We start from the raw sequence: 27,983 nt of genomic DNA, 5'->3' as shown, positions 1-27,983 counted from the left end.
CGACAGTTCCTTCCGGAGCAAGGGAGAGGCCATCCAGAGGCAATGGCTGTGCTGCTGGAAACGACGCTGGGGGACCTGGTGGTGGACTTGTACACAGAGGAGAGACCTCGAGGTGAGGCGAGCCCCGGCAGTAGCTGCGGCGGAGGGAACTGAGCAGGCACCGGCGAACATTGCTACTCCCGCGCTCCTTGGCCAGGAGGCTGCTATGCTTCTAAGGGCTGCAGCACATGCAGAGGTTGAATAACCTCTGCGTTTCCGTGTTGGGGGAAAGCTAGACCGGTTGGATTTCCGTATGTCTGGCGGAAGTGAAAAACCCAGAGCAAGATCGGCCGCAGTAGGTTATTCTGCACGACCTGAGAAGTGCTTCTTTTTCCTCCCCCTCGATCCTTTGCAGGGGGTGTTGAGATTTATTTCACTCACGAAGGACCAATGTCTGCCTTTTGTGTTTCGTTCTTTTTCACTGGTGCTTTTAAATATTGATGCCCCAATTTAGGGGTGTTACTTGACTGGCCTTGGGCTCAGGTGATCTGTCAGGGAGTGAAATGAAAGCAGAGTTGTGACTAATTTACAGAATACCAACTGGACACCCAGAGGTTAAATAAGCGGAGCTTTCCCCACCCCTTAGTTCCATGCTGGCAAAAGCTTTTCCTGCAAAACGTTTGTTTTGCCATCTTAAAACACAGCAAACCACAAACATAAGGAAGGCAATGTACAATGAAATATAACCTTGAAGGAATATTATACAAACCAAATTATATTTAATGATTTATGAAGTACGATGTGTCCAATGTAAATACAGATTGATACAAAAATAAATACTACATACAACAAAATATGAACCATCCGTAATGCATATGAACAAACCAACTGGTATATAAATATAGGTATGAATATTTCTCCATGTGCAGACCATATCTCAGTCAAAAGTCCTTGTTAAACAGCCACAGCAAACCGTTTCTGCAGAGTAGCCAACAGGTCTACACCAGCCGTTTCTCAATTCTCCTTTTGCGATGGACGCTTCCTCACGGGCAAGATGTTAATGAGGTCTCACAATACACAGTCATGATAGTCAGTCACAATACACAGTCAGTCAATAGCCACGGCATTGTCCCGTCATCTTTTATCGACTGGGTATTGACTGGGTATAATTCGATTTGTATAATATTCCTTCAAGGTTATATTTCATTGTACATTGCCTTCCTTATGTTTGTGGTTTGCTAGTTAACTAAGTGGAGGCACCCCTGTGGTTTTGTTTATCTTAAAACACAGAGCAAGAAAAAAAAATAAAGCTGTAACTCTGATGCAGTGCCTTTTAGCAATTTCTAGAATGATAAGCCGAAGTTCAAACCTGCCTAAAGTTCCCATTATTTGACTGAAAAGCCTCCTTCTGTCTCAGCCCTTCCCTCAGCTAATACAGAAGTACAGGGTGCAGTTATTTGTTATTAAAGGAAGAGCACTCTGTATATGCTTAACGGCACTCTTCTGTATTATTAAGCTGTATCTTCCAGGACTGCCAGCTCATATTGGGAAAGAAAATTTCAGGGGTGCACCTTGGAGAGTTCTGATTAAGTGATTCCTGGTTGTTCAGAATAATGTAGATGATAGAATTTCTTCTCACATACTTTGTTATTCTGCTTTTATTTCATTTGGAATAGTTTCTTCATACTAAGGAGGCATAGCGTGCATTTATTTTATTAGGCAGAAGCCACAGTCCATGACAGTTCTCATAACTTTCTTGCAGCTTGTCTGAATTTTCTGAAGCTCTGCAAAATCAAGTACTACAATTACTGTCTTATACATAATGTACAGGTAAGCATTTGTGGTGATCTTTATTTTCTCCCCCTGAACTCTTAAATTACTGAGGAGTTTCATAAGCATGTGTTGTATTGCAGATAAATAAATGGCCTTGGATCAAGGAGGCCCAGGTTTAGATTCTCTTATCTTGCCATGTACACATTATATGTCTCTCTTGGCCTTACATCATCATTTGTAAAATGGAATAAAAACCTGCTTTAAAATTACAGGTACAATTACAGTCTTTTTCATGTTACATTAGAAAGCTCATGCCTTGGAAATCTAGTTGGTCTTTAACGTGCTACTAAAGCCAAAGAGACCAACACAGTTACCAATCTGAAACTTTTCCAAGTTAATTGTACATAAATGTGAGAATCAATAGCAGTGGTCATAAGTATCTTTTTTATATGACTTTCATTGCTACAGAGAGATTTTATTATACAGACTGGTGATCCACAGGGGACAGGCCGTGGAGGTGAATCCATTTTTTGGTGAGTTTGAAATAAACTTGAAATAGTAATACATAGCTGGGGTTTCTTGGTGTTCTTTTGAACTTAGGAGGCTTTTAAAATTTATTTATTTATTTATTATATTTTTAACCTGCCCTCCCCACAAGCGGGCTCAGGGCGAGGTACAACATTGATTAAAATACAACATAAAAACAATAAACACAGCATAAAAACAGCAATCAATAAAACCATTCCTAGACAGGCAGTCCTGCACTCCTGCTCGTCAGCATACAAAAAGGGGAGGTAGTAGCAGACAGATAGATTACTGTACCCCTTATCTGGATATCAAATAAGTTGTTTCAACTCTCATTTTTTGTCACAGTTCTCCTGCCTTAATTTCCATACAATTTCATTTTGCCTTGCATGTGAAGTTGTGCTGTCCAGTATTACTTTCTGTGTGTTCCTTTTAAGATAAAGTTAATATCAAGTAGAAGGATGTTACTCTTGGATTGCTAACTAAATTCTTTTCTAAATTAACTCTGAGGGTTTTTTAAAAAAGTACATTCCTATTGGAATGCCATGATTTACAAGCACTCCATATTGATGCAGAAGTTCTCTGAGTAATCAAATCTTGTGTGGGGCTGGGGTGTGGGGGGTGATCACTGTTGAAAATTCTGGAGACAAGACCCCAGGAGTGGTAAGATAGAATGTGGATCTATGAAGCCCTCAGAGGAAAATATTGTGCTTTTTCTCTCCATTAATGTTAAAAAATGTGTGGTTAAAGACTGAGAAATCATTTTTAAGATAAAGTTAATATCATGTCTATGGCTTAGATTCTACTGAGGACTTCCATAGATGGAAAATTATTTTTGCTGATTCCGCCCCCCCCCCCCACACACACTCACTGCAGACCTGTGACTCCCCCCTTGCTGTTTTTGGGGCAGGTTCTCTTTCTCCCAGGAGCAATATCTTGGGGATATTTGGTGCTGCAGTGGGAGGGGGCAGGGAAGTCCTGCTCCACAGAAATCTCTGGTGAATCTTAGTCAATGTCAACTCAGTAAGGTTTGCAAACCCATTGGAATACATGGCCCTCATTCATCAAGGGGATCTTACACAGTTCATACTTGCAAGTGAGTCTTTAATAAAGCATTTCAAGTGGGTAGGCTTGTTAGCAGTTACAGTACCAGACACAATGTGATAATGTGCATACCAAATTCATACATGGATAAGAACCCTCATTCATTTAAAATGTAGGAACAAAAGGACAAGTTTAAGAGAATGTGGCTGCAGGTGGATTTTGTCTACTGAAATGGATAGTGATAATGATCTAAATGAAGATGCATTGCTGGAATACTGGAGTTGTTTCAGATGATTACTAGACTGGATAACATTTCTAAAGATAATAATAGCAAATGTTTTAAACAATGAGGAATGTTATTTTTATACAGGTCGTGTGCTACCCTGACCTGTTATAAAATTCCCTCACAGCCTCAGTTACCTTAGCTCATATTAAAAATGACTACTTCTGTACCTTTGAGAGCAGTTGTAACTAGGCTTACATGAACAGACTGGTTACTTACTGCAGATATTAAGCCACCTCGAACAAATACTTGAAGAGGTGGGATACAAATGTGCAAAAACTTACTTGAATGCAATTCACATTTTGTGTCTGCTAAGTGATGTTATGCAGTGGTTGGAGTGTTGGACTAGGATCTTGAAGGCCTAGGTTCAAATTCCCATCTGTCACAACCTTCACTGGGTGACCTTGGACTAGTCACATTCTCTTGGCTTAACCTTCTAACTTGTTGTGAGCATAAAATGGAAGAAAAGAGAGCAATGTACACCCCTCCCCCTGAGGTCCTTGGAGAAAAGGCAGGATAAAAGTGTATTAAATAAATAACCTATATATTTGTATATATGTGTTTCAGCAAATTATATGGGGATCAAGCTAGATTTTTTGAATCAGAAAAAGTACCAAGAATTAAACACAAGAAAATGGGGACAGTGTCAATGGTGAACAATGGCAGTGATCAGCATGGATCTCAGGTCAGTATATAATGCTGGGAGGGTTTTGCTAGAGCTCTGGGACTATTAAAAGGGAAATTAGTTTGCAAAGGATCCAGAGAGAATGAATATAGTGGCTTTATGGGGCATAACCGTGCATGCAGTTAAAGTTTGTAGATTGCAGTAAGTAAAATGGTTTGCCTCAAGACAAAAACAATCACAACTAATCCCTGCATTAGATGACACAGCACATAAATAAAAGGGCATTAAATCTTAACACTATACCCGATCTCTATATATACATATAAAACTACTTATACAGAATCAGAACAGGTCTGTCTTGCTGTGTATTGTCTACTCTGATCAGCAGCAACTTTCCAAGGTCTCAGACCCGAAACAGACGTGACGAGTTACCTCAATTCAACCTGGGTTTCCTTGCCTCAAGGTTTGACGGGAAGTGTAGGCGTCCTTGCAGGTGCATCGCTGCATTTCTCCTTCCCCTGCATGCGTGGCCCAGAGCTACATAGCCGCACGTGCTCTGCCTCCCCCCCCCCCCCGTTGCACTGAGCGTCACTTCATCTCCCCCCCTCCCTCGTCTGGCCCAGTCCCCGCAGTTCTGGGCTGCGCGGCTTCTGGTGGGGGCCGGGCGAGTGAGGGGGAGATGCAGCATGCTCCGGGAGCCTTTCCTCCTGCTCTCCCGGTGCAGCCCAGTGTCGCTCTGTGGGGGCTGGGCCAGGCGAGGGGGGTGGAGTTGCCTCCCCCCGTTGCACTGAGCGTCACTTCACCTCCCCCCCCCCCGCATGGCCCAGCCCCCACAGAGCGACACCGGGCTGCACTGGGAGAGCGGGAGGAAAGGCTCCCGGAGCATGCTGCATCTCCCCCTCACTCGCCCGGCCCCCACCAGAAGCCGCGCAGCCCAGAACTGCGGGGACTGGGCCAGACGAGGGGGGGGGGAGATGAAGTGACGCTCAGTGCGACGGGGGGCGGGGGAGGCAGAGCACGTGCGGCTGTGTAGCTCCAGGCCACGCAAGCAGGGGAAGGAGAAATGCAGCGATGCACCTGCAAGGACGCCTACACTTCCTGTCAAACCTTGAGGCAAGGAAACCCAGGTTGAATTGAGGTAACTCGTCACGTCTGTTTCAGCTCTCACACATCGGTCTTTCCCAGCAGCTTCTCTCTGAGAGCCAAACCTTTTTCTTTAACTGGTGATGTACCTGAAACCTTCTGCATGTGGTGTACCACTGAGCATAGCCCCGCACATCCCCTTGGCTAGTTGTAATTTTTAATTTTGTTGCTGTCCTGTGAATTTTAAAATGTTTAGGTAATTACATGATTATCATTTGTACTTAAGTTTGTGGGGGGGGGGGTGGATAAATCAAAAAGTACACCTTTGTTGTTTCAGGAGCAAATGCCACCCTCAAAGTTGTTGATAACATTGAAATTGGCATTTGACTTTTTTTCTTAGTTAGAGCTATCCTCCTAAATATTTTGCTATAAAGCTTTTGTTAATGCAAGCAAATAAGATAATACGCATTTCTTTCTAACATCAGCCATAGAATAATGCTGGTACTTTCCTCTGAAAGTGGTAATGGGGAGAGGGGGAGACAAGGGGGTCCCTCATCTAAAGTTGCAGGGTGGTAACTGTTAGTGTTAGGTCTGTTAGGAAGACATTGCTTAAAATTTTGTCAGAGGGTCACGATAAAAGAACAGTACCAACCTATGTTAAAACTTGCAATAATGCCTGACATCAATGACATGCCTTGAAAGCTCTCCAGCCCTTCTCTCCCACAACTTTCAGATTTTATCTTGTGTAGGATGTATTCTTAAGACCTTTTGGGAATAATGAAAAATTAGTCTTGGGCACATCTAGGCAGCTGGTCCTTGTGACCAGTGGAAATATAATAAACTAAACAAGAAATAAAATGGAAGTAGTTCTGACTAATTTAATTATTCTGTCTTATTTTTCTGTAGTTTCTTATTACTACCGGAGAAAACTTAGATTACCTGGATGGTGTGCATACAGTGTTCGGTGAAGTTACAGAAGGCATGGACGTACTGATGAAAATAAATGAGACTTTTGTTGACAAAGATTTTGTTCCATATCAAGATATCAGGTCTGACTGTCGTTTGTTTCCGTATTTTACGAAGAGAATTTCTGGGTATGCCTTAATGTAACAATCATATGAAGTGAACAAAAGGGATGCCCAGGATCCTTCCTCTAGCAGAAGCCAGTCTGCATGCCTGTTTCAGGGGACAGTGAAGCAGTCCAGGCTGTACACTGAGGTTCTATTCTTTGCCTATGCTGGCATGTGCTTGGGAAGATTTACTTCACTGTCTTGACTCAAAGATGTTGAAAATGCTTCAATGAATGGGTGTGTTGTAAAAACACAGTTGTTGCAGAAAATGCTGTTTTATCATACATTCCGTTTTCCTGCATTTCATATTAGGATAAACCATACAGTCATCTTAGATGATCCATTTGATGACCCATCTGGTTTGGTAATACCAGATCGTTCACCGGAGCCTACAAAGGAACAGTTGGATGTGAGTATTGCTATTAAATTCTTGTGCTTTTTGTGGGCGTAGGAAATAGCTGGAAACAGCTATAGATTAATATGAAAACAAATGGGAGTTATTTTCTGATTTCAGCAAAGTGTTCTCAACTTTAACCCTTCAAAGACGTATGTATGGATCCAGAGTTGAGCAGAGAGGGACCAGACTCCCCTTCCCACCTGCCTGTCCCCATGCCTCTCCACGCTTGCCTGCATGTCTCCCTCCCCAGGTCAGCTCTTGTAAGCCCTCCCACTGCTCCTCTTCCAATCCACATGCGCTGTATGCATGCCCTTCTCCCAGTGGCAGCAGGCAAGACGTGCAGCCATGAGTGTGGGTGGCAAGAGGGCTTGCAAGCAAATGGGCAGGACTGGAGGGACACAGTCTGCAGCAGTATGCCCTACCGGAAGCCCTGAGCCCCTGGCAACTAGCTGCCCCACCTTAGCATATGCTGACTCAGGACCTAGATGCATCCTAAAGCAGCCTTAATATTATAAATATACTGCCTCTTTTGTACTTTGGAGCAGAGGGATATGAGTGTACACAATTGGCTTTCAAAATGAGAAAAATTGGAAGAATTGCCATATTCTTTATAGAGATAAGTCTGTAATTCTGCTGTGAAGAGAGAAGTAGCATTTAATTTACGTCACAGTCCATTTCTAGTTGTTTCCATTTTGCATTATTCCTGAGAAAATCCAAGTTGGTGATTGCTCATAATACCCAGACTTGAGAAAGATTGCAGCCTATTTGATTGAAATGCAGCTTGATGATTCCTGATGGTGGTGGTGGTGGTAGTGGTGGTGCTAGCTTTCTCACTAAGACTTAAAGCAGATTTCATCATCAGTTTGTTGATTGTGTGTGCTAACTTCTACAACTGGAATGAATAATCACATCTAATTAACTTTTTCCAGGGCCTTTTTCTCATGTCATGGGTGGATTGAAGACATGGGCTAATCAACAATGTGTTCACTGGTTTAATTGTATTAAATAACTGTTATTTTTTAAAAAATGTAAGACAGAGTGGGAGAATAGGAGCCGATGAGGAAATTGATGACTTCAAAGGAAGGTCTGTTGATGAAGTAGAGGAAATTCTGGCAGAGAAAGAGGCAAAAACTCAGGCTATCCTTTTGGAAATGGTAAATATATTTGATTTATTTGACTGGAGCAATAATTTTATATATGTTTGTATTGTACACATTGTGTGGATATTAGTAAAGCAAATGTTGCATTAACTCACAAGTAGCCCTTGGAGTAATATTATTATATCTAGATGTGGGTTCAAATCCTAGTTTTTGGGGTGACCCTTGGCAGATCTTTATCTTTAAAACTGCAAACTAGTTATCCTGTAGTGGTATGTATAACTAAAGCAAATAAGGATTGTCTTATGCATATATTCTGTTGTTCAAAATCCAGCACAGAACACAGACTAGTAATTAAAGGAATCAAAAACCTAACATTTCTGCGAGATAATAGAGAAGATATTAACTGCAATCTTTTCATTCAGATATTTGCAGTTTTCTCTCCTGTTTTACTAGCCACTCCCAGCCTTAATTTTAATAGGCGCTTATCAAAATTAAGCTGCTACTTTGGGATCCTTGGAAAAGGAGCAAGCATACAGACAGACTTCAGGAGACAAAGCTAAGGTTTGGTCACCTTTATTCAGTGGGTGATATTGCAGAGGAGACAATATTGCTTCTTGAGAGAAATCACAAGAAGGGACTCTTACAAATGACTGGATTTTTAGAATTTGGAAAATTGTATAGATATTTAAATTACCAATGTAGACATTAATGCACAATTGGATAAATTTATTGAGAAATGGTTCATGTTTGTAATGATATGCACTGATAAAGTTAAAGATGGGATTAAACTTTATATATTCTTAATAATTTGTGATAACATGACATTTTCACTTTTGTAATTTTTTTGTTATTTTTTCCCTTAAAAATACCACAACTTTCAAATGATGATTATGTGAACCAGCATTTAATCTCGTTTTCTGTATAGGGGATACAAAATAACAAATAGTGGAATGAATATTTATTCTCTCTTAAGCAACCAATACAGTATCATAACTAGTAATTACTTGTAACACAGTGGTGTACATGCAGCATCTTAGATTTCTTTTTTCAAAATTCATCACAAAACACGAATTCTTAATAAGATTTACATTTTAAGAAACGTCATCCACAGATTATTGAGTTAGGAGATACTATTGCTTTGTACCTTAGTTAGCTTCGTCAAAAAATATATCCTTGATTTTGTTGAGCTCAGAAAGTTCCGACTGGGAAAATTTCTTCTAATATCTTGCAAAGATTGTTCATGCAAGTGTAATCAGGTATAAAATCACATTTCTATAGCAATAAAGTATGTTCATCAGGTTATTCAACAGAAAGTCTCAGGATTAAAGGGAATATCTGTAACAGCCTTTAAAAACATTTTATGGCTATCGTGTAGGGGTGCCATTCCCCCGCCCGGGGCGGGGATCCCCTACTCCCACCCTCCCCCCTGCCCCCATTTACTTGGCCGGTGGGGGTGGGTGGGCACGCTTCCCAGGGCGTCTCCGGGTGGTGCAGCACACCTGCAGGCAGCGCGACACGCCCCCATGCCCACAGCAGCCCGATTCGCACCCTGCAGTGGACCCAATTCAGGCCAAATTGTGCCCCACAACGGGCCAATTCGTCCCCCTGGTGAGTGCAGGAGTGCTCTTAGGCTGCCCCTTGACCCACGTGATGCCATCACTTCCCAGAAGTGATGTCATTGTGCAAGCTGGGGGCACGTGTGAATAGGAACCCAAGAACACAGCGCAGTAAGTACCAGGCCCCTGATCTCCCGCTGGGGGAATCGGGGGACCTGGCAACTCCACTACTATGCCAAAATTTAGCTGTGCAAAGACTGCCACCAAAGGCAGAAAAAATCAGCTTCAGGCATTTTACAAAACCAGCAACAATTTGAGCATGAACTATAAATTCTCAAGAGTTTTTGAAACAACAGATGCCACTGATGTATCATTCTATAAATGTTCTAGATGGATAGTCATGTTAGTCTATCTGTAGCTGTTCTGTTTATATTGTTCTGTTTACATTGCAAGCTTGTTGAAACTGTTGTGCCTTGAGAAAGAATATATTGCCATATCAATCTGGGATTTCATATTTAAGCTAGTTGTTTCATTTGAAGCTATAGCTATTAAATGTAGCAGTGCAATTTAAGAAAACATCATGATGTTTTCTATCTTTAACTACTAGCTGTTCAAACTTAGTGCAGACTCTCATTTGAGAATTTCTGAGGATTTTATTTATTAAAACATTTTTTATCTGCAAATATTCAAAGTGATTAACTCATTCACTACTTTTCCTGTATTTTTCTTCAAATGGAACAATTCTCTTACCAATGAGTTTTATATGCTTCAAGCCCAGATTTTTTCCACCTGATAACTAAAGAATGTAACTGATAACCTTGTAATTTGTCTAAATCTCAAATAGCAGAAGCGGAAGAAGATATCCCTAGAGAAAGTTTATGATGATCTACTTCCCACACTGTACTAAATTTTTAATGACAAAATTATTATACTGATAGTATCTCTTTTTCCCCACCTTTTTAACCCGCAGAAAAACCTTAGATTTCATGTGGAATCTGAGAGTTAGGAATGCTCAGATAAAGACAGCACAATATCGAAAGATTTTTCTTTTGGATAGAGGAATCTTTGAGAGTTCATAATAATTACTATTCCCATAACTGCATTGGTAACTTCTCTTGTCCTTTTGTTAAAAACTTGGTACATGTGACACAAGCATGTTTCTAGTTCACACACATGAATTTCCATAGTTTTTGTAAAATGAGACTAAAGTATCTTCTCTATCTTTCTTCCTAAGGTAGGAGACTTGCCTGATGCAGATATCAAGCCACCTGAAAATGTGCTTTTTGTATGCAAACTTAATCCTGTGACAACGGATGAAGACCTTGAAATCATATTTTCTCGTTTTGGGCCAATTAAAAGGTAATAGAAAATCTGCATAACTGGCAATAAACTAGTAAACCTCTTTCAAAGCTTCTGTTCTCAGGCTTTCCTTTCCTCCTTGCCTTCTAATTCAGCCACAGATATCTTTTATGTAACTGTTAGTTATGTTAGAAATTAAGATGCTTGGTGCCTTGTGGGTGGGAGTCAAGGCCTTGCCAGGGAAGGGTTCAGGCACTTTTTCGCCACCTTGCCCTTCATAATCAAGCAGTGGCAACTGCAGTATAGAGGGAGGTGCAGACTTAAAATAAGTGGTACTTCTGTGGTCTTTTCATTCTCTTTTGCTGAGTCTCTTTTGCTTGATCAATTTTTTGAAAAAAAAAATTCTTCCTCTTCCTCTTCCTGTTTGTGTTTTGTTTTTACAGTTTACCCAAATTAGAGATCCCTTAATTGAGAACTGAGGGTCAGACTGTTTTCAGACAAGAGTGCAACCTTTGCCTCTTGCAAGTGAGCCATTCAATAGCATTCAGCTTCCAGTACTGGCTATCAGGCATCCTTTTGTGAGATCCCAGTCTTTGGCAGACAGTGCTGTCCTTTATACTGGAACAAAGTGTTGAGTCACATTGTAATGTAGTGGGAACTGAAAACAAAAATTCAACAACGCTTCTCAGCATTATTTGCAACCTAAAAGTTCGAGAACCTAAAAGAAGCAGAAAGTACAATAATATATTTTTGTAAAAATATTAACTTGGAAATATTTATGAAGCTTAGTATACCTCAGTATTTCTTGCCATCTTTGCTGATCTTTGCTGATGTGCGTAATTCTGTTCAATTCAGAGAGTGATTTCAAAATTTCCCGACACAGGAGTGGTACCACAGTCAGTCCTGTTTCTGAAAATGTAGCACGAGTGTGCTGATTACTCAAAACAAATACCGAGAGGAATGTGGTTACTGTTTAAAGTCCACACTTTTCTCAGATCTAGTTATGTGAGTTCTTTCCCTATTGCATCTTCTGACATTCAGTACATCTGTGGGAGAATTCCAGTATCCAAAACTTGTGCTGTGAGGTTCTGGTGCTAGTTCAGATTTTAGCCCTCATCAAGATCACTAACTATTGAGGCAATCCACATGAATAGCTGCAGGCCTACTTCCACTGTGTACTGTATAGTGCCCAAGAAGCCTTCTTGAAAACGTTGCCAACCAAATGTTATTATTCTACAACTTTCTGAAAAGCATGTATTATGCTGAATTTTCAGCTGTGAAGTGATCCGAGACTGGAAGACAGGTGAATCCCTGTGCTATGCTTTCATTGAATTTGAAAAGGTATGTGGCTTTGCAAACACACTACAGTTTATGCTGTTATTTAAAGGTTAACAATGTATAATGTAAGAAGTGTTTGGTACCTGTTTCTTCTATGAATTTTATGTACCATCTTTCCCAAAAGACCCAAGGCAATTCATTACATTAAAAACACTAGTATAAAAGCAATCATAAAATGCCACAATGGAGTTCTGTTACAGGTTTTAGGAAAACTTAAGTGCAGTTTACTGTGGTGCTTACTTGGCAGGATCAGAAAATCCAACTTGCATGAATTTCTGTAGCTTCAGGAAAGTCCTTCAGCCTCATTTCCACCTGAAAAAAATTGAACCGTAGTGATCTATAACACACAACTCTGGCCAAAATGAATGCTGTTGCTGTATATGCTGTTGCAGCCCCCAGGAGTTCCCCCTTAAGCCTTAGGACTGTGGCAGTCTAGAAATCTGAAGGAATTCAGTCCTGGCTTGTCAGTGATCCCGAAAGAACATTACCTGTTCTCTGCAGGATGAACTGGAAGTTGAAAATTGTGTGGGAATTGTCACTTTTGGCAAGGACAGAGGCTCCTGATTCGCTCCTTTTAAATTGCTCAGAAAAAATGCTTATGTAGAACAAGAGTATGGGTGTTCTCTCTGATGAGCAGATCACACAGAAACCGAGTGACCTCATATGCAGCAAGGAGAAGTGGGTAAATAGCCTGGAATTCCTTATGTATGTAGACAGAGATTGCTATTTTATGGAATAATAGCTCTTCTGGAATACCTGAATTTTCACTGTGCAAAGAAGCCCGAGTAAACCGTTTAAGGGATGGGCACCTTGATACTGAACACAATATCTCTACAGCAATAAATGGCTAGTAAAGCAACTGGGGTTCCCCATCCTAAGCATGTGTTTGGTGGTCCAAGATGTTTTTAAGCTGGTAAAAGCATTATCAGTAATATGCTAAAAGAAATGCCTTTTCTAGTTCATATACTGGCATCACAGGGTTATTTTCTAATTTTAATTTTTTCTTTTATTGAAACATGGGTACCAGGAAGAAGATTGCGAGAAAGCTTACTTTAAGATGGATAATGTGTTAATAGATGACAGGCGGATCCATGTGGATTTTAGCCAATCTGTTGCAAAGATAAAATGGAAAGGAAAAGGTAACATGCATTATACTCTTAGTATAGAAGGTAGGAGCAGGAACAGCCCCTTAACTAATAGTGTCAGTCCTGCTTTGGTATGCAGCATCAACTTGTAAAGCAGAAATGAGCTGTTTCTAGATTTTTTAACTGTAAGATCTCCAGAAGCTGATTGGTTCCCTGTTAGGTATATCCTACTTCTGAAAGTGGGGCAGTATCAGGGGTTTATGCTTGTGGGGAGTATTAAGTAGGATAGCTAAATGCTTGTTGGCATGGTGAGTACATGGAGTGGGTCAGGGTCAGCTTCACTCACAATGGCTGAAGTGGAATGTAGAGGAAACTGGAATAGGGTGAAGGTGCAACTGGTTGAATTCCCTGCAGGCCGTTGTTAGTTTCAATGCAAGAGATGCAGTGCGGTCTGGAAGGCAAGGCACATTGCAAACAACTGTTTCTCAAATATTTGAACTGTTTGGGGAAGGACTGTAAATTCCCTTTACATACCAGGATATACCCAACTGCTGAGCTTGTTGGTTAAGTAAGTAAGCTGCCAGTGTACTGCTGTGCTTCTGCTGCTATGCATGAGAATCCAGACAAAGAAAAATTCAAAAATTGTTTTCTAGGGATATACTCTACATTCCATTTTTTGCTTGGTAATGAGGTCGACTGCCAGTACTCTAGGTATTTAGGAACAATTACTAATCAGCTTCTTTGAGTTTGGAACCTCAGCAGCACTGAATACTTGGCTACATGCATAAAAGTGCCAGCTTGTACCATAAGATGGCAGCATGAAATTGACGAAGCTGACTCCAGATTCTAAGCAATGGTTTTGTGCAAGTGCCATCATTGGGGGTTCTTAAAATGGGTTAACTTTTGCAAACAAAGCTGTTAACTAGGGATGTGCGTTTCGGCATTCAGAATGCCGAAAGAATGCCGAAACAAAAGTGTTTCAGCTTCTTTCGGGGAATGCCGAAACGTTTCGGGGAATGCCGAAACGTTTCGGGTAGCCGAAAGAAAAAAGCCGAAACGTTTCGGGATTCTTTCGGCTTTCTTTCGGCTTTTCAATGGGAAAATGCCTCCGTCTTCCCGGACGTCTGGGGGAGGCATTTTCCCACCGAATAAGCCCAAAATTGGTGGGGACCTTCCTGTAACCCTTCTCTAACAACCACCCAAGTTTCAGACAGATTGAACTTTGGGGGGCCATGTTATGGCCCCCCAAAGCAGGTCCCCCCATCCTCCCATAAGAAAGCGAAGGAGCAGCATATTGTTAGCATGCTGCTACTCATCTTCTTCATTATTTCCTATGGGGAAAAAATGAAGAAGCAGGCTTCCTTTGCCAGGGGTGGCATTTTGCATGCAAAATGCCCCCTCACCCTCAGGGGCCCTTCTCCCACCCCTCCTCCCACCCCCCACCAAGGCTCAGCCTGCTCCCACTTGGGGGGGGCATTTCATGGCCTCCCCAAGTAGGTGCTCTAATCTCTACCACTGACAGCTGGGGGAGGCTTGTGTTGCCAGGGGTGGCATTTTGCATGCAAAATGCCCCCCAGCCCTCAGGGGCCCTTCTCCCACCCTTCCCCCCACCCCCCACCCAGGCTCAGACTGCTCCCACTTGGGGGGGGCATTTCATGGCCTCCCCAAGTAGGTCCTCTCAGCCCCTAAAGTCCACCCCTTACAGCCCCACACAAACCCAATTCCCCCCCAGCTGCCACACACAGACCCAAATCCCCACATTAGCCCCTCACAGACCCAAATCCACCCCCACCTGCCCCACACCCATAACCCCAGGAACAGGCTGGCAAAGGCCAGCCCTCTCCCTTTGTTCCCTATGCTGGGAACTTCTAAACTCTCTTTCCCTGGGCAATTCTGCACAGCCCAGGGGTGCCACAATGGTGGGCACACTTCTGAGTGCCAGCTGGTCCCTGTGAAAGAGCACCTGAACCACAGACACCCTCCCTCAAATTCCCCCACCACCTACAGAGATGGCTGGCCAGCCAGCCCCATTGTTCCCTATGATGGGAACCAACTGCACAACAAAGAATAAAACAAGAACAACACAAAATAAAGTTTTAAATTTTTTTTCTCCCTTCCAAAGTACAAGTAGGCAAAGCATTATGACACATTACACCAGCAGTCCCCCACACAGAAAAATAACACAACTCACTTAACATCAGAGAATCACAAAGCATGATTCCTGTCAAAAACACTTTATTTCTTGAACAGCTTTAGGTTACACAGCAGGGGGGAACACCAAAGGGCATGGCAGCACTATCTTACACAAAAATAACACAACTCACTTAACATCAGAGAATCACAAAGCACAATTCCTGTCAAAAACACTTTATTTCTTGAACAGCTTTAGGTTACACAGCAGGGGGGAACACCAAAGGGCATGGCAGCACTATCTTACACAAAAATAACACAACTCACTTAACATCAGAGAATCACAAAAACACAATTCCTGGCAAAAACACTTTATTTCTTGAACAGCTTTAGGTTACACAGTAGGAGGGCACAACAGGGCATGATAGCAATGTACTACAAAAAATAATACAACCCACTTCACCGTTTTTGACAGCAATTGTGTTTGTGTGATTCTCTGATGTGAAGTGAGTTGTGTTATTTTTGTGTAGTACACTGCTTTCCTGCTCTGTGGTGCCTTCCTACTGTGTAACCTAAAGCAGTTACAGAAATAAAGTGCTTTTGACAGCAATTTTTTGGGGTGATTCTTTAATGTGAAGTGAGTTGTGTTATTTTTGTGTAAGATACTGTTTCCATGCCCTTTGGTGTTCCCCCCCTGCTGTGTAGCCTAAAGCTGTTCAAGAAATAAAGTGTTTTTGACAGGAATTGTGCTTTGTGATTCTCTGATGTTAAGTGAGTTGTGTTATTTTTGTGTAAGATAGTGCTGCCATGCCCTTTGGTGTTCCCCCCTGCTGTGTAACCTAAAGCTGTTCAAGAAATAAAGTGTTTTTGACAGGAATCGTGTTTTGTGATTCTCTGATGTTAAGTGAGTTTTGTTTTAATTTTTCTGTGTGGGGGACTGCTGGTGTAATGTGTCATAATGCTTTGCCTACTTGTACTTTGGAAGGGAGAAAATAATTTTTTTAAAACTTTATTTTGTGTTGTTCTTGTTTTATTCTTTGTTGTGCAGTTGGTTCCCATCATAGGGAACAATGGGACTGGCTGGCCAGCCATCTCTGTAGGTGGTGGGGGAATTTCAGGGAGGGTGTCTGTGGTTCAGGTGCTCTTTCACAGGGACCAGCTGGCACTCAGAAGTGTGCCCACCATTGTGGCACCCCTGGGCTGTGCAGAATTGCCCAGGGAAAGAGAGTTTAGAAGTTCCCAGCATAGGGAACAAAGGGAGAGGGCTGGCCTTTGCCAGCCTGTTCCTGGGGTTATGGGTGTGGGGCAGGTGGGGGTGGATTTGGGTCTGTGAGGGGCTAATGTGGGGATTTGGGTCTGTGTGTGGCAGCTGGGGGGGAATTGGGTTTGTGTGGGGCTGTAAGGGGTGGACTTTAGGGGCTGAGAGGACCTACTTGGGGAGGCCATGAAATGGCCCCCCCCCAAGTGGGAGCAGTCTGAGCCTTGGTGGGGGGTGGGAGGAAGGGTGGGAGAAGGGCCCCAGAGGGCTGGGGGGCATTTTGCATGCAAAATGCCACCCCTGGCAAGACAAGCCTCCCCCAGCTGTCAGTGGTAGAGATGAGAGCAGAGCACCTACTTGGGGAGGCCATGAAATGGCCCCCCCAAGTGGGAGCAGGCTGAGCCTTGGTGGGGGGTGGGAGGAGGGGTGGGAGAAGGGCCCCAGAGGGTTGGGGGGCATTTTGCATGCAAAATGCCACCCCTGGCAACACAAGCCTCCCCCAGCTGTCAGTGGTAGAGATTAGAGCACCTACTTGGGGAGGCCATGAAATGGCCCCCCCAAGTGGGAGCAGGCTGAGCCTTGGTGGGGGGTGGGAGGAGGGGTGGGAGAAGGGCCCCTGAGGGTAAGGGGGCATTTTGCATGCAAAATGCCACCCCTGGCAAAGGAAGCCTGCCTCTTCATTTTTTCCCCATAGGAAATAATGAAGAAAGATGAGCAGCAGCATGCTAACAATATGCTGCTCCTTCGCTTTCTTATGGGAGGATAGGGGGACCTGCTTTGGGGGGCCATAACATGGCCCCCCAAAGTTCAATCTGTCTGAAACTTGGGTGGTTGTTAGAGAAGGGTTACAGGAAGTTCCCCACCAATTTTGGGCTTATTCGGTGGGAAAATGCCTCCTCCAGGCGTCCTGGAAGACGGAGGCATTTTCCCATAGAAAAAAGCCGAAAGAATGCCGAAAGAATGCCGAAAGAATCCCGAAAGCCGAAAGCGATTCTTGTTTCGGCTTTCGGCTTTAACGATAGAGAATCTTCTTTCGGCTTTCTACTTTCGGCTATAGCCGAAAATTTTTGGCTTGCACACCCCTACTGTTAACTGTAAAATGGTCTTGGTGTTAAATATTCAGTATGAATGGGGTAGAGCTGTACTCGGGTTGCCATGCATGCCAATCATCCTAATATTTAGGATGAATTGGTTAGTGGTTAGAGCCCTGGACTAGGGCTGGGGGTACTCCGGTTCATATTGCACTCATCCAAGCAGCTTGCTGCATGACCATGGGCCAGTCCCTTTCTTTTGGCCCAACCTACTTCACAGGGTTGTTGGGAGGATAAAGAAGATGGGATGAGAAATGCCACCAAAAGCTGCTTGGAAGAACAATAGAATTAAAACTTGTGATGGATAGAGCTGTATTGCACTCTTGAAGGCAAATGATATTCAGTTCAAAGTAAATTTAAACAGTTGTTAGGTCAGGTCCGAATTGTAGGATATTCATGTTAAATCATCCTGATGTTTATGATGAACTGGCAACGGGTTTTGATTGAGTGGCATTCAGAGAAATAACAGTGCCCTCTTTCTCATCCTTAAAAGCCATCGGTTATGGAGTGGAGGAGGGTGTCTCTCTCTCTCTCTCTCTCTCTCTCTCTCTCTCTCTCTCTCACACACACACTCTCTCTCTCTCTCTCTCTCTCTCTCTCTCTCTCTCTCTCTCTCTCTCTACCTGTGGACGTGGACTTAGCCTACCATCTTTTGAGTGCCCGGTGGGTGCCAGTCCTGAGGTTAACTCATCCATAACTACAAGCCTAAATTTGTAACCAGTGGCATGAGGATGGGGGTGCCTCCAGAACCGCCCTGAGCCTGCCAGTGCAGGGAGGGTGGAATAGAAATTCAAACAAACAAATAAATAAACCTATCAGGCTACAGAGCCAAAATACTGGATTCAATGGCTCATGTTGTCTGTGTGTTTAGCATTTCTTCAGTCATTTTTTTCTTTATAAATGTGCAGTAACCATGTATTTGTATTCACTGTTCGGACTTTAGAGAGAGATCTATGTCAACTGTTGCCAGCAAGATTAATAGACTATTACCAAGGTTACAAACCTGAACGAATGTGTTTACTCTAGAACAGTTGCTGACTTTGCATCTTCTTTGAGTTCACGTTGAATGCCAGCTCATTTCTTCCTCTAACAGATGGGAAATATACCAAGGAAGATTTCAAAGAGTATGAAAAAGATAATGAGAAAACTTCTAAGTTAAGCCTGAAGGAGAAGGCAAAGCCCAAGCAAGAGTATCCTTTAACGAATACATGTTGTTAGGATTTATTTTTTTCCTTATAATTTCTGAATGAAAGATGTTATATACATTTCCCCTACAATGGGGGATATGTATGAGACTTCTGTTTCAGAATATTTGGAATCAGTTTCTTGTTTATTGGAGTCCTAACATCCTGACTGTCAAATATTAACACACTTTTTTTCTTTATATTATGTTGGTTGGTTTTGCATTTTATAAAGATTTGTGTGTTATATTCTAACTTTCAATAACTTCTGGCCATAGAACTGGTAGCTCAACATATAAAATAAGCTTGTTATAACTTTTAAAAAGAAAAATAGTATGTTTTAGTAAAGGCACAGCTGGATTTAGAAAATATGTAGATCAGATTATGGGAAGTCATTTTTTTCCATATGGTCCTCAGCCCCTAACTTAACCATCTGAATGCCAGTTAAATGTCTCTTTCAGGCTATTCAGAAATCTGAGCTGAGAAACTCAGCAGATTTTTCCACAAGCTGCAGTTGCAGGCTGGTGCAGCAATTAAAAAGCAATTTAAAATATCTGCAGTAAATACCACTACAAATCACCAACTCCAAAACCAAAATTTGGGATATGTATTCATTTGTAAGCCTGGATAAACTAGATGATTAAAATGTGTAGTCAGGTTGTTAATGCATCTTTGCCCTTTTGACCTGTCAAAAATCATTGCAACTATGTCCCAAAGTAGACCATTTTGCTTCTTGTTGGTGGTCTCCACTCATTCACATTTATGCACAATAGCAGTGCATGAAATCTAATTCTTTGTGATTCCAACAATCTTATTTTTTGAAACACAGTTTTTAGTTCAGTGGAGATCCCTCTTTTGGCATCCCTAATGTCTAGTTCCAAAGTTTCCCTTAACCAACTACTCAGCACTAAATATGACCTTGTATTGGAGGAGGGAGAGGAAGGAGCCAAAACAAGACATAGGCACTCTGATAAAAAGAAGAAGAAACGCTACCATTCAGATGATGATGAAGAAGAAAAGAGGGGCAAACATCCTAAGGTACTGATTTCAGTTCTTTTCAGCTGAATGGCATGTTATAATGTTGTGGTAGGTAAAAGGTAAAGGTAGTCCCCTAAGCCAGTACCGAGTCATTAATGACCTATGGGGGGATGTCGCATCCCGAAGTTTTCTTGGCAGACTCTTTACGGAGTGGTTTGCCATTGCCTTCCTCAGTCATCCACACTTTACCCCCAGGAAATTGGGTACTCATTTTACCGACTTCGGAAGGATGGCTGCATCAACCTTGAACTGGCTACCGGAACCTGGCTTCCCCAAGGATCGAACTCAGGTCGTGAGCAGAGCTTGGGCTGCAGTACTGCAGCTTACCACTCTGTGCCACGAGGCTCTTATGGTGGTGGTATTACCATTGAAGCATGAGGTCAAATAAAGTGAGTATTTGTACCAGTCCATAGCCCATGAAGCGTGCTGGTTAATAATATGAAGCTGCCTTATTGCAAGTCAAACTATTGACCCATCTCACTCAGTATTATCTGCTCTGATTAGGAGCAACTCTAAGGTGTCAAGCAAACAAAAGTCTCTCTCCCCACTGGCTTCCTAAAATTGTTTAGCTGGAGGCCACAAATTGAGACTGAGATTTTCTGCACACAAAGCCAGATGTGGTACCTCTGAGCTGTGGTCCCTCCTTCTCATTCTCCTTCTGATGTCTACCTAGACATTAAGCTGGCTGTTTTATCTCAATGAAAACCCTAATCCCAACCTCCCCCCCGCAACTGCCTTTTCCTTTTATGTATGCACATCTTCCCACCCAGTGATTAAATGTATTAAAAAAAGATGATTGGCCATTCACATTTGCTACTGGAAAGCCTCTTACTTGTTCCAAACCTTTGTTGCTTTCTCCCATCAGTTGTTTTCTTTTACAGAGATGCACTGGGTACCTGTCTGTCCTTTCAACAGCTCAACAAATCTGCCTTAAAAGCCATATCCATGTAGATGGTCAGTCTGTTCCTTGTATTCCTAGCTGTGAAAAGCACACAAGTATTCAATAGAATGCTTTTGCTGTAAGAAACCACCTGTTGTTCACACCTTTCTAGTAGGCATTTGGTTTTAGAAACATGGAGTGCGTGCTTTCCTGGAAGTACTCCTATTGAGTAGACCTGCTTAGGATTCCTCTAAAAACGTACATTGCTCATTACACAGTCATAATATCCATGCTTTCTTCAAACTACCTTTTTAGAAGACTGCAGTAAAATAATAGTAAATGGTTTGGTTCTCTTGGTTTCATCTGTAGCCAGTGGATATTGACTGGGCATTGGCAGGCAGATGATGTAAATTAGAGATGCACTTAGGATTTGGATATATATATATGCTAAAAGTTTGTTGTCATCAGGGCTTTTTTTCTGGAAAAAGAGGTGGTGGAACTCAGTGGGTTGCCCTCGGAGAAAATGGTCACGTGGCCGGTGGCCCCGCCCCCTGATCTCCAGACAGGGGGGAGGTTAGATTGCCCTTCACGCCGCTCAGCGGTGCGGAGGGCAATCTCCCCTCTGTCTGGAGATCAGGGGGCGGGGCCACCGGCCATGTGACCATTTTTAAGAGGTTCCAGAACTCCATTCCACCGCGTTCCAGCTGAAAAAAAGCCTTGGTGTCATGAAGAATAAGATGATTAATGGTCTCATTACTTGGAACTAAATTGGGCTATGAAATATGACTAAATAATAAGACTCTCCTGACAGAAAGGGAAAGGCTACTTCTGAGCTGAGAAATGAGCTCAGAAAAATCATCTTTTTTTAATACATTTAATCACGGGGTCAGTTTGGAAAGGCTTCCACGGTTTAACTTTGCATAGAAGGTGCAGTGGCTGGGGACAGGCCCAAAGATGATAACAGATGGCCAGCTGGCTCATGACCTCACAAACACAGTTGGGTAGTTTGCCCAGGCAATAATGGCCAGGCTGCTAAGATCTCACTACAGCCAAAGAGAAGTCTGGACTAGGGAGAAATTATGCACTGAAAATGAGAAGACTTGCTGACTTCTAGTTCTATTCATCACCAGAGACATGCCTCAAGACTAGGTACTCTGTCCTCTCCCAGAGGCAGAAATAACCCCACTTGCTACACTGCCAGGTAGAGCTACCCTTGATGATGTCTGCTCTTTTGTTGAGGCAAATACCAACTGAACTGCTGTTGTGTTACCCTCCAACATTCCATCCCTCCTCTGAAAGGTGTTTGGATGCTGGAGCAGCACTCCCATCAGCTCTGGTGCAAAGTGGTTGATCGGCTGCCTTACTTTTCAGGGCAGGACAGCCTCCTGTCCTTCACACTGTGTCGCTGAAATTTATTTATTTGCTTTTTTGTACCCCATCTTTCTTGCCACTGGGCACCCAAAGCAGCTTACGTCATTCTCCTCTCCTTCATTTTATCCTCACAACCACCATGTGAGGTATATTGGGCTGCAAAGGTGTGACCGGCCCAAGGTTTTCCATCAAGCTTCCGTGCCATGACAGACCGGGGATTCAAACCTGGGCCTCTCAGATTCTAGTTTGATGCTGTAACCGCTGTGCCACACTGGCTCTCAACCAGTCGAAAAGCACAAATATGTTACTGTTTTATGAATCGTCAGTCAGTGTATTACCAGTCTCACAAATTTACAGATCAATTAGGAATAAAATCTCTCCCATGTGTGATTTAGTCATGAATGAAGGGGTTTATTTGGCTTGTATGACTGAAACCTGGCTGGATGAAGTTTATCATACAGTTTTTTCACAGCTAGCTGTGCAGTTCTTCATCAACTGTGGAAAGAGAGTGGTTATGATTATCTGTTGAATGTCAGGCTTTCAGAGGCAATTGATACAGTTGTTCCCTGGTGCCCTCTGTCTTGGAACCAGCTCATGTAGCAGTTGTGTCAGATGCAGCAACTGCTCAGTGTCGTATGGATTGGTTTGCCCCAAGGAATGTTGACAGGATCACAGGGTCTTTGAAGCCTACCACTTATAATTTGAATCTCTGACCTACTTGATTGGTTAACTCATGTGAGGATAAAACAAGGGCTCAATTGGTGAGTATCATCACTATTTAGAAGGTAACTTCCCAAAGCCTTTGAAGGAGGCAATACTTTAACTTTTGTCAGAGAAGACCTTTTTTGTGAAAGAAATTGCAGGTCTGTGTCAAGTGTACCTTTTAGGGGTAAGCTGTTGTGGCATGCTAAGAGCACATTCCCCCCCCCCTTTCCTAATGTTCTCTGTGTTACCTGCATTTTTACTTCAGTAGCTGGCCGTAAAGGGTTTTGTCCCATGGCTGTTTCTGTAAGGGCTGTCAAAGATTGTTTGCTGCTCTTTCCTGTACATTACAGGCTTTTTTTGTTTGCTGATATAAACATCATGGTATAGAAAGTTCCTTTCCTTTCTCTCATTAATTTTTTTCCAATAACAACTGAACATCTCCATCTGCTCCAGAAGGTAAACAAGTCACAAGATGACTTTCATAATGTAAGTGATGCACAAGAGAAGAATATGCATGTCATAAAAGATAACAAAGATGGAGACATAATGATAAGGGGAAACCCATGGCTCTGCAAAGGAAGGATGACTCTGGTGTTGTGAGTTTTGGGAAATGAATTTCATTTCAGCTCTTCTGCATTGGCCTGAGCTTCTAAAAAATTACTACTGATATATGCAGACTTTTCCTCTTTATCTCTGCAGCACTCCTGGGATGCTAGATGCCTCTTCATTAAGGCATCGAGAATATTTTTTTTACATTTTGAGCCATTCATTCCTTTTGTTTTTACATTTTGAACCATAGGAAGAACAAGGTTTCCCAGGAGGTTTTTGTCTTTACTCTGGAATTGTCGCTAGAAAGACTCTTCCTTTTATATACAATGAAGAATGAGCCATTTTACTATTTTCTGAGGTAAACCTCATTCTCCAACAGAATTTTATACAAAACAAACCCCTGTGTTAATTGAAAGCCCTGTTGATTGTGCAGAATGAACATGGTAGCAACCATTCATATGAAGAATTAAACAGCATTTTCTTTTCCCATTGGTGACTTTTTTCCCCACCTTTTTCTAATCCTTATGAGCCTCTGTATAACCACAAGTAACTGACTACATTTCCCCTAATCTTTCCTAACAGGACCCTGAGCAAAGGCACAAAGAAGAGTTAAGCAGAGAGAAAAGAAAAAGCGACAAGCGAGAGCACCACAGGAGCCGAAGTCGCAGCTGGTCACGGGACAGAGACGATTACTACCGAAAGTCTAAAGACAAGCACAGTGAGGAGTTTTGGGAAAGGGATCACGAAGACAAGAGGAGGGCCAGAAGCCCTAAGAAGTCCAAAGATAAAGAGAAGTCCAAGTACAGATGAAAGAGGATAACAAGAAAAAAACAACCCTCCTCCTCTCTGGAGTTTCTCTGCCACTGAAAGAGAGCATACCACATGCCCTAGAAAAATGAGATTTCAGGCACTGTTTTTGGGTTTTGGTCCTGGAATGCTACAGGAGGACACTTTATAGTGTAAAGTCCTGTAGATTTTTGTGAGATTTCTGAAGTTGGTTGCATTTGTGAGCTTGACTGATGAACAAAGAGCAGCAGAATAATGAGGAATTTGTTGTATCTGAATACAGTAATTAACTCCCTCCACTCCAAGAACCCCATTAAACGCCAGCCCTAATCTTTAGATTGCATGCTTACTCTTAACTGTTTCACTTGTAACAAGCTTCCTGCTCCAATATTACTTGTGAAGGTTGCATATATATACCATTTGTACCTTACTTCATGTGTTTTTCTGTGGGAAACTTTCTGCTAGGTGGCATTTCCTGTTGTATGTGAACCTTTTGAAATACTGTGTTTGTGTTCTCCAAGTGTTCTCATGTGTGAAATGGTTGTAAATTCCTTTGCTTTTGTTAAGCCTTTATAATACACCATTCATACTTTACAAGTGTATGTGTGTTTCATGGCACCTTCCTTATACCCTGTTTACTCCTCAGTACAGCTGTCTTGTATATAGAGACAGCAATATGCAACATCATTAGGTGGTGTCTCAAATTTGTAACTAACCTTTATTTACGTGCTTTGCAGTAGCACTAGCAAATTTTAGCTAAGAACTGGAGCTTCATTACCACTTTATATGGAGTTGTCTTCCACCTATGGAAGGGTGTTTTCCTGGGGAGGGGTTAGTCACTGATTCTCCTTGCAGACCCTCATGTCATACATCTCATGCTATTGTGGGCAGCACAGAAGACTGCAGTGGACAAAGGTGTGGGAAACATCTGTTCTGCAAGCAGAGTAATTCCCAACTCCCATCACTCTTATTCTTTTAACTGATCCTTAATGTCTCTAAAATAATAATAATTGCACTTATATACCACTTTTTTAGACAGATAAATGCCTCACCCAGAGTGGTAAACAAGTTAGTGTTATTATCCCCACAATGCAGCTGGAGAGCTGGGGCTGAGAGGAGTGGCTTACCCAAGGTCACCTACTGTACTCATGGCAATAGTGGGATTCGAACCACTAGAGTGCTGATTTATAATTATAATAATAATAATAATAACAACATTCGATTTATATACAGTCCTTCGGGACAACTTAATGCCCAATGGGTTTTTTGCTCTTTAAACTTTTTTTTCTGCAGAGATGAGGGTAGGGCATTTCTGTAGTAAATAGAAATAGTAAATAGAGAAGGGAAAGAGGACACGGTGGGAGAGGAGAAAATGAGATGTCCCCCACAAGTCCTTGTGAGTCCCCCCCACTTGTATATTCTAATTCAAGCTTGGCCAAATCTGAGGATACTTAGATCTGGAGACTGGAACTATTAGTGGACAAGATACATGTTTCTACAAACCTGAAAAATGCTCTAGGTTTGCAAAAAAAATTCTGAAATCTCAATCTATACACACACATACACAGTAGGGGGGATACCCACCAAAATTATAAAAGAGCATCTGCAGCTTTAAGAAAGAGGTGCCCTCAGTGGCCATTGCTAGCAAGCACAACAGAATTGGTCAAGCCTTGGGAAAAGGGAGGGGCCCTTTTCATGGATGTTTTGGCTTTTGAGAGAGGATTCAAGGGACCAGGCTTGATAGCAATAGTGTCACCAGACTTTGCAAGTGAAAAAAGAGGATGCTGTTTAGCAACAAGACATTTGTTCTCATTTGATGCCCAGATGAATAAGAATGTCTTGCTGGTAAATGAAACAGAAGCCCACGGTAGACCAACCATGACCAGAGGTGTGGGGATTGCCAATTCCCCAATGGAAACAGGGCTGCAGAAATCACCCAGACATCATATGCACACACACATGTACAGAAAACTCTTTATTATAAATTTATATACATTACTGCCTATTTTGACTGAAATGGCAAGTTGGCACTGAAGTGGGAAAGAAACGACACAGTAAGCAAATAACACCCCTACACACACACACAACACCAGAACTTGCATACTTATGATGAAGTGGCACCTGAATACTTGTTAGAAGATATTATCTCCCTAAAAAAAGTTTGTTGTTCAAGTAGTTATTTGTAGAACTAAATGGATAAATGGTCACATAGGCTATATTGCAGTAACAGCCCCCAAATCTTCAGGAATTTCCTTACCTGGAGCTGGCAAACCTAAAGCACGTGAGCCAGTCGAAGCCAGGGTGCACCATGTACCTGACTGCCCGCCCACACTTGGCCGCCTGCCCACCACCATTGCCTCCTCAGGCTCCTGTAGCCACAACAGAGAGGCCACTCGGCCGCCTACAAACTGTCGCCACATCCTCCAGCTCCCGGCATTAGAACAGAGAGGCTGCTTGGCAGGCCCAGCAAAGAGGCTGCACGGGCGCCCACCAGCCATCACCGCCTCCTCCAGCTTCTGGCACCGAAAGGTGCTGGAACTGCGTTCTACCACGTTCCAGCAGAAAAAAAGCCCTGCTCTTTGGCATATTCCTGGTCAAGAAATAAAAATACAAGCTGCTTCCCCTTCTGCATTGCTGGTCGAGATGTTCCAAAGGGTTTCCCTCCAGCTCATGAGGTTGCTCATCACCAGTAGGAGGGCAGCAAATTCAATGAAAAACCTTCTCTGCTAACTCATTCATACTCCAAGGAAGAGTGTGTTAGCCAATCCACACAGTCTTGGAATAAGCAAGAGAATTTACTTGGATTTTAGATTCAAGATGATTCAGTCTTAAAGAGCGCATGAACACACAGCATTCAGAACAGAAAGCAAGGCCTCTCGCTCACACAAACAGGCAAAAGTTTCTAGTAGGGAACTCAAGCATTGCATCAAAATTCATTGCCAGGCAATCTTGTCTGAAGTCATTTTCTGTTAGACCTCTAAAAACATGTTAACTGTTTCCAGTCATGATCCATGGCATGGCTAACAAGAGTGACACCAGAAATATCTGGGACCCCTGCACTTCCCGGTGGTGGGGTAGGGGCTCAGTGCCATTGCTATGGGGAAGGAGCACATGGAACAAAGCAGACCACAGACCTCAGAAAATCTCAATACACAACAATGAAAGGGGAAAGCCTATTCAAAATTAGGGTTGCCAGGTCTCCTGGGCTCAGGGGGAGAGGCATAACTTGCTGTTCCGTCTTTCTCTTGTGTGAACATTATGCTCTCTCGGTCTCTGCAGGGTGACATCACTTTGGGAAGTGATGGCATCATGTCAGCTTTGGGAGTGTTACCATATCTTCGCCCCCATGTGAAGTGCAGGAGCACTCCTGTGAGTAGGGTTGCCATGTCCCCCTACCCTCTGGGTGCAAGGTGGGAGGCCAGGCACTTACCATTGTGATCTCTTGCATGTGCACAGTGCACATGTGTGTTCCAGGCCTGTGTGATGACATAATTTCCAGGAAGTGACATAATCGCACAGGGCACATGCCGCCCTGGGAGTGCTCCCACGCTCTGCAGGGGGCCGATTCAGCCTGGATCGGGCCACTGTGGAGCATGGGAGTGCTGCTGCACTCTGCAGCGGCCCAATTCAGGCTGATTCAGGCCCAATCTGGGCTGATTCGGCCCTGATTCAGGCCAAAGTGGTGCTGGTGACAAAATTAAAGCTTCTCTCCACTGGGAACTGTAATAATAATAATAACAACATTCGATTTATATACCGCCCTTCAGGACAACTTAATGCCCACTCAGAGCGGTTTACAAAGTGTTATTATTACCCCACAACAATAGGCTCATCCTC

At 42.7% G+C, this 27,983-nt stretch overlaps 1 protein-coding gene across 2 annotated transcripts; it reads left to right on the top strand.

Annotated features, from left to right (window-relative positions):
• On the top strand, positions 1-24,748 carry PPIL4 (peptidylprolyl isomerase like 4). Of its 2 annotated transcripts, none has more exons than XM_054990115.1 (13): positions 1-112; positions 1,742-1,809; positions 2,239-2,285; positions 4,172-4,289; positions 6,219-6,361; positions 6,695-6,791; positions 7,817-7,933; positions 10,670-10,794; positions 12,009-12,075; positions 13,100-13,211; positions 18,730-18,826; positions 19,723-19,855; positions 23,943-24,748. In XM_054990115.1, the coding sequence occupies exons 1-13, from the start codon at positions 43-45 to the stop codon at positions 24,168-24,170; spliced, it is 1,422 nt and encodes a 473-aa protein (XP_054846090.1). In that variant the 5' UTR covers positions 1-42; the 3' UTR covers positions 24,171-24,748. The 2 variants fall into 2 exon arrangements, with proteins under 2 accessions (XP_054846090.1, XP_054846082.1); XM_054990107.1 differs by having other exon boundaries at positions 2,221-2,285.
• The last annotated feature ends 3,235 nt before the right edge of the window (positions 24,749-27,983 follow it).

The sequence above is a fragment of the Eublepharis macularius genome, chromosome 1 (assembly GCF_028583425.1).
Source record: "Eublepharis macularius isolate TG4126 chromosome 1, MPM_Emac_v1.0, whole genome shotgun sequence".
Lineage (NCBI taxonomy): Eukaryota > Metazoa > Chordata > Lepidosauria > Squamata > Eublepharidae > Eublepharis > Eublepharis macularius.
This window is presented reverse-complemented; position numbering and strand designations above follow the sequence as displayed.